This window comes from Xiphias gladius, chromosome 18, assembly GCF_016859285.1.
Source record: "Xiphias gladius isolate SHS-SW01 ecotype Sanya breed wild chromosome 18, ASM1685928v1, whole genome shotgun sequence".
NCBI classification, from domain to species: Eukaryota; Metazoa; Chordata; class Actinopteri; order Istiophoriformes; family Xiphiidae; genus Xiphias; species Xiphias gladius.
The window spans coordinates 15287925-15300184 of NC_053417.1; the positions used below are offsets into that span (position 1 = coordinate 15287925).

Below are 12260 nucleotides of genomic sequence, written 5' to 3' on the forward strand. Positions count from 1 at the left end.
TGTGCCTATATAACTTCTTATCCAATTAAAATCAGTGAGTTCGTGAAGTAATTTGATTTGCCTTAGTTGCACTTTGGCAGAAAACAATTGTAAAAAAAAAGAAAAAGAAAAAAAGAAAAACCAATTAGATGGCTTACCTTGAAGCCAATCTTGAGGTCATCACAGAGCTGCGAGCAGCCACTCAGCTTGCTGTTGAGACACTCGTTGATGAAGCAGTTGAGTTCATCTGAGCCATCCCCACAGTCATCGTTACGGTCACACAGCAGAGTCTCATTCAAACACTTCCCATTACGGCACATGAAGGCTGACTCATTACACGTCCTCTCTGAAATCACAGACAAATGGCGTGTTACATTAGTGTCTGAACAGTAAGTTACTCACATCATGACTCATACTTCATTATTTTGCTGGCGAAATAAAAATATTAAGAGGTTAAAAAAGGCAATTATGATAGCTACCTGAGTCAGTGCAGCGAGGGTTCTTGGGAGCTTCATCAGAGCGATCCTGACAGTCAAACTCTCCGTCACACTCCCATTTCTTCTGGTTGAGGCAGCGACCGTTGGCACAGCGGAACTCATCTGGACCACATGTTGGATATTCTACACCAAAACAAGAGTATGTGCAACAATAACCTTTACAGAACAATGCCATTACTTTTAACATGTGCCGTTGCTTGCCATGATTCTTTTTAGCCCCTGATCCCTGAATGTTTTGTGTACGTTTGTTGGTTGATGTTTTTGTGGTGTCTCCATGTGTACTTCTATATGAAACCGTTTTTTATCACATTTTGCTGCCCATCTTGAACAGGACTCCCTGGCATAAGATATATTGTATCTCAATGGGACTATCGTTGTTAAATAAAGGATGAGTATAAAAATAAAATAACCTCAACCTCACTTGGCGGTAAAACAAAAAAAATAATCAGCACACAAAAATAATCACCACTCAAATTCTCTCAAAACCTATTTTGGAGTCCGAATTTTTCCTTTTTCCTTCCCACTCACTCTTCCTCAATTTCTCTTCCAGGGCACAAAAATCACAGACACTCACCACATTCTGGGGATTCATCTGAACCATCGGAGCAGTCAATGTCATGATCACACACAAAGTGCTTGGGGATACACTGTCTGTTCTGGCACATAAACTCATTCTCAGCATCGCAAGTGTTGTTGGTGTACACTGGAGGCAGAGAGAAACACACTGGTTATTGGATGTGGAACTTGGTTGGAGTGTTTCTATATGTTTTTCTTCAATCACAACCAAATTAGGACAGATATTTCCATGGGGTTATTTTGTAACTGTTCCACTCACTGCAGCCAGCCTTGACACTCTCATCAGCTCCATCAGGACAGTCCTTGTCTCCATCACACTTCCAGCGTTGGGGAACGCACATGTGGGAGCCAGGACACTGGAAGGCCTCAGGACTGCAGGTCTTGGATTCTGTCATGACATTATGGAAAAGTTACTTGATGATAAAACATCAGGAAAACTTACATATAAAATCGAATGCCTTAACTGGGTGTGGGAATACTATTACATTGAGTGTAAGTAATGTCACTTACTGCATTTCTGGTCCTCATCAGAACCATCACCACAGTCATCTGAGCCGTCACACACCCAGTGGCTGGAAATGCAGCGGTGGTTCCCACATTCAAACTGGGTGGATGTACAAAATTTGTCTGCAAAGGAAAGCAGAGAGAGCTCAGCATTTTGGAGAAATTATGTGATTTACCCTAACCGTAAGTCATGTTTTTCCATGTGCAACAGGAAGCCTAAAGAAAAACAGTCTGGTTTTTCTGGTATGCTTTGTGTTTTCAAGAAACATGTGGGTATTAGAGGACAACTTTGCAGAAGACTGACCACAGTGTGTCTCATCAGCTCCGTTTTCACAGTCATTCTCCTTATCACAGGTCCAGCTCATAGGAATGCAGCGACCGCTGGGACAAGCAAAGAAGTTGACTGGACATTTAAGCTTCCTTTTATCTGCAGACAACAGAAAAAAACCTCATTTAAAATCTTTGACGAGTTAAGAAAAGCTGAAAGTATTCAGAGGGTTAACAAACCACGCAACCTGGGCAGTTTCTCTCATCAGAAAAGTCTCCACAGTCGTTGTTGCCGTCACACACCCATGAGGACAGATAACAGAGAGTGGTTTTCTCACAGCTCTGGAAAGACGCTCCTTTCACTCCCAGGCGGAAGAAACGGGAGCAATCTGTGGGCTCTGAGAAAAATGGAAGAAGCTTTTAAAATCCACCTTTAAAAACTGCCTCATAGTAAATGCCTTAAAATAAATCTCAAAATTCAGCTAATTTTACCATGTAAACCTCATTCTTTTCAATTCATAGTGGAGAACCAACTTTAATGCTGAAATTGAATTATGATAGATCACTTACGGCAGTTCATTTCATCACTAGCATCTTCACAGTTGACCACCTGGTCACAGCGGCTGTAGTTGGAGATGCAGCTTCCATCTTTGCACTGGAACTCTCCTGCTTTGCAGAGGGTCACTGCAGGAAGCACAGGAGTTTTTCAATTCACAACTGGGGAGCAAGTACACCCTCAAAAGCCAATACATTGTCCTCCTGAAGGCAACTTTACAATTATGTACCTGTCAAAAAGCATTTCATTAGGCCAACAAGACCACAGTGTAGCTCTTCTCTGGCAGAACTAAGTCCAGTTAAGGTGGCATTTAAATGCGCAGATCAGGCAGTTTGATCAGCAAAACAATTTCAGTGTTGTGTTGGCAGAACAGCTAACAATGTGCCACAATATGATAATATGTAAAACCTTTAATAGGGGACTAACATGGTTTCTCTTTGTGCATCTGTCAAAAGCTTAACTAATGATTTTTCAGTGAGTTGCACCGATAAAATGAAAATAAATTACTTACTGTTGCATGGCAGTTCATCTGAATGGTCACCACAGTCATCTGTGCCATCACACCAGAACTGGTTACCAATACAGCGGCCATTCATACAGCGTCTATAGCCTTTCTTGCAAATTCGATTGGCTGTGGAGGAAGAGCACTGGATTAGAATTAGCTGAAAATAAGTCCTTTTTGTTTTATATCCTAAATATGGGCTAATCCACCAACTCGCTATTTAATAAATGAAACTGATAAGCTAAGCTATCAGTTTCATTCACAAAATAGTGAGTTGGTGGATTCTCTGTATATCTTGATTTAAACTGATTACTTTTTTTCTCTTTACCGCTCCTGTTAGCTCAAAATGTATATTTCTTTCCCTGATAGTCATTTTCTTCCTGATTATTCTATAGTCACATAATAGCCAATGCTCCACTCATGTTCTAATAATTTATTGTATTTGTGCTCTTATTCTAAATTTCTTTGAAAATGACAATCAGCTAATTATCTGCAAATGATAAAATATACATGATGACCTGTGACAGTTTATTTATCTCTAATAAACAGCTCCATAAAAAACTCACCACAATAGGACTGTTTCTCATCAGACTTGTCCTTGCAGTGGGCCATGCCGTCACAGGTCAGGCTGTAGTTGATACAGTCACCGTTTCCACACTCAAAGTCATCCACACTTCCACATGACACATTCAGTGCTGGTGAGGTAGAAACATTTGATTGAAATGACAATCAACCTTTTCATCAAGAGAAGCCTTTGTAAAATTTGACCCTAAAATGATCGCAGACTTTCTCTCTCTTACAAGAGCAGGTGTTGTCTTCCAGAAGTTGTCTGTCTCCACGGCAACTGCAGTTGACCCGTCCATCAGATGTGGGCAGACACAGGTCTTGGCAACCACCATTATTGGTTCGGCAAGGAGAAAACTCACCTGAGGAATGTATAACACGGGTGTCGAGGCGAGGGTGTCAAATGACTGACAAAAAACCGAGTATCATGTAATGTATCTCATGATATGAAGTCACTATACTGTGGTACATTGAAAGTGTCATTGAAACAGAAAACTCTGCATCAGCAATTTTCCTTTACCATATTTATAGTCTGTGGAAGTAGCATTTCATGATTTACAAGATAAGACAAAGACTCTGCAGCCATGCTAGTGGCTCTGTGAGGCTAAAAGCTAACACTAGCATGGCGACGTGCTCAAAATGATAACAAGCAGATATAATGCATAACATATTCACCGTCTTGGCTTAATGTGTTAGTATGCCAACATTTTCTTATTAGAATTAAACACACAGTACAGCCGAGGTTGATGGGAATGTCATTAATTTTACATGGATTTCGTAAAAAAAACCCAAAGTATAGGACTAATTAAAATTTTTCACTTAATGATGGCTCTAGGGGGAAAGTCAGGAGATCACCAAAGAGATTAAATTTTAATCCTGACGGGAACATGAAAGTCTATCAGATTTCATCGCAATCCATCCAATATTTGTCAAGGTATTTCAGTCTGGAGCAAAGTGGTGGACGACCAAACTAACTGTGGCCACCCCTAAAGCCACACCAGTAGCATGGCTAAAAAATGCTACAAACAGCCCTTTTGGAACATTGTGAAACAAGCCTTTATGACACTTTTGAATTATGTAATTGAGAGGACCAACCTATGCAAACCTTACAGTGACTGCAGGGAATGATACTCACAGCTGTTGGTGTCATTAGCCACAGCGATGATGCCCATTGGCTGCTGAGGGATGTCAGCACGCAGTACTTTCATGTCTCCTCCTGTGTACTTGTCAGCTCTAAGGACGGCTCTCCTCACCCAGTCAGTCCAGAAGATGTAGTCTCCATACACAGCCAGGCCAAACGGATGGACAGGCTCATTCTTCAACAAGACCTGAAGAAGGAAATTGCAGGCTTAATTTCAGAAAAACACTGAAATTTAACTCAACGTCTTGATGTTTTGGGTTTTTTTTATAGCCAAAAGAAAAAATGAAAGGTGTGTCTTACATAACGGTTGCTTCCATCATATTCACAGCGTTCAATCTTGTCCAAGGTGGCGTCAGAGAAGTAGAGTTTCTCAGCACGGTGATCTATGGCCAGGCCATTGGGAGTTTTAATGTCACTGCCAATGATCACAAGCACATTGGCTCCATTCAGGGAAGCCCTCATGATGCTGGGAGCCTGCTCGTTCCAGTTGGTCCAGAACATGAGACTATAGTGGGAAACAAACATAGGACAAGCATTATGATGTGCAGTGGGAGACTCCAAAATGTCAAATGTCTTGGTATAAAAGTTACAGTTGAGTGAACTAATATAAATCTGCTGTTCAAAAGGAAAAAAAAAGAAATTCTAATGGAGCTGGGCCATGAACTCCAAGTTTCAATATTAATGACTCACTCCTGACACTCGTCCAGCACAAAGGCTCTGGGGTGGTCTTCTCCAGACATAGTGACCACAGTGTTGCGGTTATAGGCCACAGAGCGGCTCTGGTCCACAGTGTGGCGAGTGATGGTAGAGGTTGTGTAACTGGTCCAGTATAATGTATCCCAACCACGGTGGTATGCCAGGCCCTCAACTGACCCAACATCTGTGGAACAGAGAAGGAAGAAGTTGGCCCTTGGTAAATATTTTGGACCCTTGACGATAGTTTTTCTGTCTGTTTCTTTTGTTGCTTTGCAGCCAAAGCTTTAAGACGCATAGGGCTTGAGAAGAACAAACTCTTTTTATTTCACTATGAAAAATATCAACTCTTAGGGGGTGTTAGTAGGCGCTTTAATGAGGACCTGAAACACTGTGAGGAAGATGGACAAGGTTGAAAAGAAAAGTTAAAAAAGAAAAGAGTAAAATGGAAGCAATACCACACAGATCCAAGTATTTACCACGCCTGCTGTTCCTGGAGAGAGTTTAAAGAGTCTGTATCATCCTGTCATTTCATGGCTGGCTGCCTGCACATACAAATACAGCCACTCTCATTCATGGTGACTTCTTGTTCTGGAAAGACAACTGCAACTAGAACAGCTTGAGTCACTTTAGGGACACAGTCCAGGGAGAAGAAGTCAGCCGTGAACGGCAAAGATAAAGCAGCTGTTCTGGATATCCAACATGCTTTCATCCTAAACCCCCCCCCCTTGCTCATAGTACATATAGTAGTACTACTATTTTTATCTTTGCTGCCCACGTGACACACAATATCATAGAAAAGGACACCGCACCGCAGTCTTATGGGCTCCAAGGTGTGCATCCATCTGTTTTTAGTCACACTAGCAACCACATTTATGACCACTTATACCCAACTATAAAAACCTGAACAATCCACATGACTGTTTGCTCTTGGCTGAAAGTCTGTAATTGCCCATAAATGGATGTTGCAGATGAATGACATAGTGCCATAATCAAGCTTAATGGGGGAGAATTTTAAGGCTGAATATGCTGTTAACCAACTTAAATGCAACTACAAGACCAATTTAGTAATGAACACAAAGTCACACAAATAATGTCACCCTTTTGTTTTTTTTTCCTTTTTTTTTAAATCTTGTATCAGACTGCAGAAAACAGAAATTAGAAAAAGGTGTGCATGAGCAGCTAATTGATTGGATTAAAGGAAGACTGCATGATAAACAGGAATGAATAAAGTTTGTTCAAGCCAGTATTATGCAATGAGAAGCAACAGCGTCTCCCCTCCCCTTGGCTAGATCAGCTCAGCCCCTGGTTACTGTGCAAACAATGGAGAAAATCTGTTGGGAAGATCACTGCCACTCAGAAACAGAGCCTTTCTGACAATCACAGGAGAAATGCTGCAATCCAAGTGACACCTGAGAATTACTAAGCTTTTGTTGCTGTTTCTTTTCATCTCTACTTACTTATTTTTTCCTTCAATGAATGAATGCCATGTTAATTGTACAGTTACTCTTCTGCTGGTGGAATCTACAGATTACAAGTCTCTGAAGAGCTTCTAAATGGACAGTATGCCTCCTACTGCGGTGACCACTTAGCATCAAGTAGCATTGACTGTTTTTAAAGTGGAATGTCGGTTAGCAACTACTGGGATGAATTTGTCCACTGTTGCCTGGTTTCAAGAAATCAATACAGCCATAGAGTAACTGCTGCACTGAAGTCTCTCCGATTTTGACACAATCTACTCCTCAATGGATTACAAAGGAGATTCTGATGCAGCCAAGGACAAATGAGCCTGCTCTTTGAAGTCATGTTTTCATTCTTCTCTGAGTAAAACTGGGTAACAGCACAACATCTTAAGAGTTCTTCTTAAACTACCCCTTGATTTTTTTTCAGAAAAGGAGGGTGCCATATCTAATCATCTTTAAGTAGTTTACATTTCTTCAAACAGATGGAAAACAGGAAGAGTCGCAGAATGGAGGAGACAGAGGGATTCAGCCAGACAGCAACAGGAGCAAGTGTGAGTCAAGAGGCAGTGGACTTAACCATTCAACTATCTCTGGCCACTTGAAAATGAATTTTGACCACATAATGATTGACTGTATATTTTTGCAGGTCACATTTACAGCTCCACACACAAACTAAAAAATAAGCTGCAATATACTCTATTTTGTTTTCCAAAGAGAGCACCGACTGTCCATGCCAATGAAGTGGGCAAGTGACCAGTATGATCTTAACTGCTCAACTGTCTTAATGGAGTGTGGTCTTGCCCGTGACTAATACAAGACATGAAGTGGAGTCAACAAACGCATCAACCAGACACTTTGTGAACATACAGCTCTGATGCTAACATCAGTAGACAATTAGATACATTACTCAATAGACTTTTATTTTGAATGCATGGAGACTTTGGGGCAGCAAGTAAACAGCAGCAGCCTTGGCCAAATGAACCAGGCAGATGAGGCTTTGATCAAAGCTGTGGTGCCCGTCCTGGATGGGCTAATTCTGGTGACTGGCCTTGTGGGCCAAACCCTCGTCATCACCATCCTTACTGGCAGGAGGAGGAAAGAAAGTCAACCCCCGCATGGTACAGACACCCTGCTGCTGGCTCTGAGCGCTGCTGACCTGCTGCTGCTGCTTTGCCTGCCCTTCCACACCTCTGCTATCACCCTGGGCTTCTGGCCTTTCGGCAGCTTTCTGTGCAAAGCCATCAGCTTCCTGGGTGTGGCCTGTTCAGCTGCCTCAGTCTTTACCCTGGCAGCTTTGGCTGTGACACGATACCTCACAGTGGTTCACCCCACGTGGGCGTACCGTTTGAGAATGCACAGACGCATAAAACTGACAGTAGCTCTGCTCTGGGTCCCTGCCTCAGCCTTGGCAGCACCGCAGTTTGCCTTCCGCACAGTTACTGTGTCCAGCGCTGTGTACTGCTTTGCCTTCCTGTCTGACTTCAGCCAGCTGGTCTACAGCATCGCTCTCTTCCTGATCGGCTTTGCTCTACCACTAGGCATAATTGTATTGATGTACGCCAAGATCTACTGTTTTCTTCAACATGCACGACTGTTGGGGAACGCTCCACAGCTAGAACGCTACCAGAGCCAGGTCACTCACACTTCAGCTCTCCTGGTCCTGGTCTTCACTCTAATGTGGCTGCCCTCCTATGCCCTCATGTTCTCCTTCATTGGAGGAACCATAACAGGCTCGCCTGGATACAATACTATTGCCATTCTGGCCAGACTGTTGGCATCCTCAGTAGCAGTGGTAAACCCTGTACTGTATGGCTTTATGTCTCAGAAGTTTAGACGTGACTTACTAGAGCTCGGGAGAGAGCGCTGGGCATGGTGCAAAAACTGTCTAATTGGTTGCCCTCATGTGATGGGCAGGGACATGGTGCTGCCCTTTGAGCTGGACACAACCTCAGAGAGAGGCCAAAACTGAGTCTTTGACCAGAAGAAAAAAGGTGCTATCTCATTACTTACTTAATCCTGGAATTAGGTCTACCTAATATTGCCAAAATCAATATTGTGATATTAATACGAATATCTTACTACATCTGCATATAAATATATATCACTACGTGGAAATGTATTCAATATTACAAATGAAATACACAAGGTGATGTTACATGCAACAAACTGCCTTCTGTTGTTATGTAATAAATCAGGTAAAACTTTTCATGTATTACCAAATACCTCAAAATCATTTTTTTTAGTTTTTGATGACAATTTGCTTGGAATTATTAATTTGGCCATCAGAATGAAGTAAAAACAGTGATGCAATATCATCATATCATCATGTTATAATTCTGAAAAAAGTTGTATGATCATTTTGATTTACTGCCGAGTCTCATCTGGACCGATACACTCCTCTCATATCGGCTGGATTAACTCTTCCTAGCGAAATAAATTCTGTGGTCAGTGGATGAAAACATAATGTGGAGAAAATAGCCATCATTCTTATAATCTGTTCAAAACCCTGATCTCAAGGCAACATCAATAAGCACACTAACCAAATGCTGTGTACTTGTTTTCCTGTCTTTCCTAACAAATAATTAATGTGTTGAATATTGCTTTGCTAAGAACAGCTTCGGTCCAGGGCTTTTAAATGCAGTGTTTTTCTGGATGGAGTTCAACAAGCTGCTCTTGAATCATTTAAAAAGAGTGTGATTTAAAAGACACTTCGGTGCTGAAACAAGCAAAAAGCACAGTCTGTGCATGTGTTTCTTTGGTTGCAAGTGTGCCTTCTTCAAGTGGCAGCCCTAATTGATGTCAGTCTCCTCTTGTTGAGAGGCTGCAGCTGTGTGTACATAACAGTGGATTCTCCTGGGTGCTTGTGATGTCAAAATGCATGATGATGGCTGTTTACACTGTCGAGGGGACAAGGAACAATGTTTAATTATTAATGAAGAGGATGAAAGAAAGGGTACCAACTATGCAACACAGTTGAAATACAGTATATGTATTCAGACTGAGTGGAGGGAAAGGTTTAGGTGCAGTAATACGTGATGCTTAGTGGAGCTTTGTGGAATTTCTGATGTAAAATATGAATGCGATTGATGACTCCACACTTACTGTCCACCACAATCTTGCGGTCTGTGCCGTCATCGTTGATCTGCTGGATGTTGCCAAAGTGGATGTCGCTGAAGAAGATGCGGTTGGCTCCCTTCCCTCCGCCGCCATGGTAGTCAAAGCTAAGGGCAATGACATTCTTCATGTGTTCAGGGTCCTCAAACGGCTTGATTGGCGCATTGAGGTTCGTCTCATCAGACAGGTGGATGCTCTTCAGAATGGTACGCTCCGAGTATAGCAGGTACCCGTCATAGTCGCGGCAACTGCGGTTGTCCTCCGCCAGCATGCCATGAGCACAGGCGCAGGTGTGGTCCCCGTTGCCACGGTAAAGACACAGCTGTTCACAGCCGCCGTTGTTGTTTTTGCAGACATTGGTGCCTGGTGAGAGCGTGAAATGATTATGAGGTGTGTTATCAAACAAATAATGGTCCCGGTTAAATACAGCATTTAATCGATTCCTGGGGGGTGTTTCTTAAGTTGGGCGGTAAAACTTTTTAGCATTGTGCGTATGAGGGCTTGTTTTTGTCTACATGTGAGGGCAAACATGGTGCAGACCAATTTTCTTGCGAGGACATTTTTGGTAGACTTTTTAGTGAAAAGGCTAATACTTAGGGTTCATGGTTAAGTTTAGTTGTAAGTATGTTTTGTGTGTTTTCCTACCTTGCTGCCTGGCCCTGTTGAAAACCTTGATGTCTTTCAGCTGTACACCAATGCCAGTCCTGAGCTGCACAGCATCTGTAGCATTGTCTTTGCTGCCTCTCTTGATGGAGCCATTGGCATGAGTCCTAAACAAGAGACAACAAAACTGTGAGTCAATAACCACTATGTTACAATATCAAATCTTTCACATGATTCAAAAGCTGTCATGCATTAAAAATCATGGATAGATGATTTAGAACAATGCAAAAAGATGGTTCAATAAACAAAAATGTATCCACTGAACTGACCTATCACTCCAGTAAATGTATTCCTCAAAAACAGACACGGCAAACATGTCCATGTTGTTGTTGGCAAGCACCAGCTCCCTGTTCTCTCCAGTCTCCAGGTTGATGCGCTCAATCTTGTCTGTCCTCGCATCGCACCAATACAGAAGACCCTCCTGCAGAGACAGAGCAGAAATTAAATAGTGTCAATTATTCAAGTTTTAAAAAGGTATTTAGGACACTAGTGTGATAATATCCTGCTATAAAAACACATCAAAATAATTTTAATGTCCCCTTTAGGTAGTCTGCTACAGCACTTAGTGTTAACAAATCAATATACAATATTGGGTAATTAGCAAAGACAAGAACCTGGCAGCTCTAGAGCTAAATTATAAGGACTTTTATATATGAAGCTACATATATCTGGAAAATACAGTAATTTGGGAAATTGGTATAAATTACATAGAGTAAATATAACTATTATGAACTACCATTGTGGCTACATTAAATCAATTTAGTTGTATATTTAATTAAAATTTAATTTATGAAACCATAGGACATATAATGAGTCACTGACATTGTTAAATCATTTAACTTTATGGATAATTCTCGTTGCACAACAAACCAAGGTCCACTGTCTGAAAAAATCATAGCGCATTTGTTCAAACTAGACATCAAAAAAGAAAAATGTGTTTCAGAAGATTTAAGCAGTATGATGTCAGCTGTAGTCCACACCTCGTAGTCGACTGAGATTCCATTTGGCCAACTGATGCTCGCATTGACCAAGACCAACCTCTGGGAGCCATCCAACCGAGAGCGCTCAATACGAGGGTACTGACCCCACTCAGTCCAGAACAGATACCTGCACACAGGGACACACGTGAGATGATTTAAAAGTGCATTTCAGTGGAAATAAATTTGAAAAAACAAAACAAACTTCATTACAAGTACATTAAACACTATTACAGAAGGCAGAGGTAAACTGTTGGCAGGAAGTCTCACCCTTTCACGGGGTGGACAGTGATGGCTCTGGGTTTGTCCAAGCCTTGGGAAATGACTACATAGCGGAAAGAGCCATTCAGCCTGGCCACCTCAATCACGTCAAAGCCCTGGTCAGTCCAGTAAATATTTCCTATAAAAGTACAAGGATATGAATCAGCTACATCGTCCTTTATCTGTGCTTGTGCAATTATGAAGTAAGCGCAAGTGATGGAATAAATTAAAATAGGATTTGAAATCAGCCTGGTCTAGACCTGCTATCCAGTCGACGGTGATGCCCTCCACTCTGCCAATGCCATTGGTGACAACATCTTCTCTCCATGTCTGATCTCTCTTAGCCCTGCTGATGGTGCTCAGGCCCATGTCCACCCAGTAGATGGTGTCATTCTCTGAAAAGGAAAAGGCCTTTTGTGTCTCTCTATAAATACTCACTTCACTGGGATAATGACAGCTTTAAAATGTCAGTCAAGCGCTGCCATCTAGTTACTGATGTTCCT

The 12260-nt window shown here is 41.8% G+C and overlaps 2 protein-coding genes across 2 annotated transcripts in view; one reads left to right on the plus strand and one right to left on the minus strand.

The window, feature by feature from the left end:
- lrp1ab (low density lipoprotein receptor-related protein 1Ab) overlaps window positions 1–12260 on the minus strand; it is an 88577-nt gene that overhangs the window by 18144 nt on the left and 58173 nt on the right. Inside the window, exons 36-55 of the mRNA XM_040152061.1 lie at window positions 12018–12152; window positions 11767–11896; window positions 11500–11626; window positions 10789–10940; window positions 10502–10626; window positions 9845–10219; window positions 5277–5466; window positions 4887–5091; window positions 4581–4773; window positions 3682–3807; window positions 3448–3576; window positions 2891–3010; window positions 2394–2507; window positions 2072–2221; window positions 1861–1983; window positions 1563–1679; window positions 1312–1440; window positions 1051–1179; window positions 459–599; window positions 138–325 (exon numbers count right to left, since the gene is read on the minus strand). Of these exons, the coding sequence (XP_040007995.1) occupies window positions 138–325; window positions 459–599; window positions 1051–1179; window positions 1312–1440; window positions 1563–1679; window positions 1861–1983; window positions 2072–2221; window positions 2394–2507; window positions 2891–3010; window positions 3448–3576; window positions 3682–3807; window positions 4581–4773; window positions 4887–5091; window positions 5277–5466; window positions 9845–10219; window positions 10502–10626; window positions 10789–10940; window positions 11500–11626; window positions 11767–11896; window positions 12018–12152 (3098 nt within the window). The remainder of the gene's footprint in view (window positions 1–137; window positions 326–458; window positions 600–1050; window positions 1180–1311; window positions 1441–1562; window positions 1680–1860; window positions 1984–2071; window positions 2222–2393; window positions 2508–2890; window positions 3011–3447; window positions 3577–3681; window positions 3808–4580; window positions 4774–4886; window positions 5092–5276; window positions 5467–9844; window positions 10220–10501; window positions 10627–10788; window positions 10941–11499; window positions 11627–11766; window positions 11897–12017; window positions 12153–12260) is intronic.
- LOC120803539 (galanin receptor type 1-like) lies at window positions 7674–8711 on the plus strand. The gene has a single exon (XM_040152068.1). The coding sequence runs from the start codon at window positions 7674–7676 to the stop codon at window positions 8709–8711; it is 1038 nt and encodes a 345-aa protein (XP_040008002.1).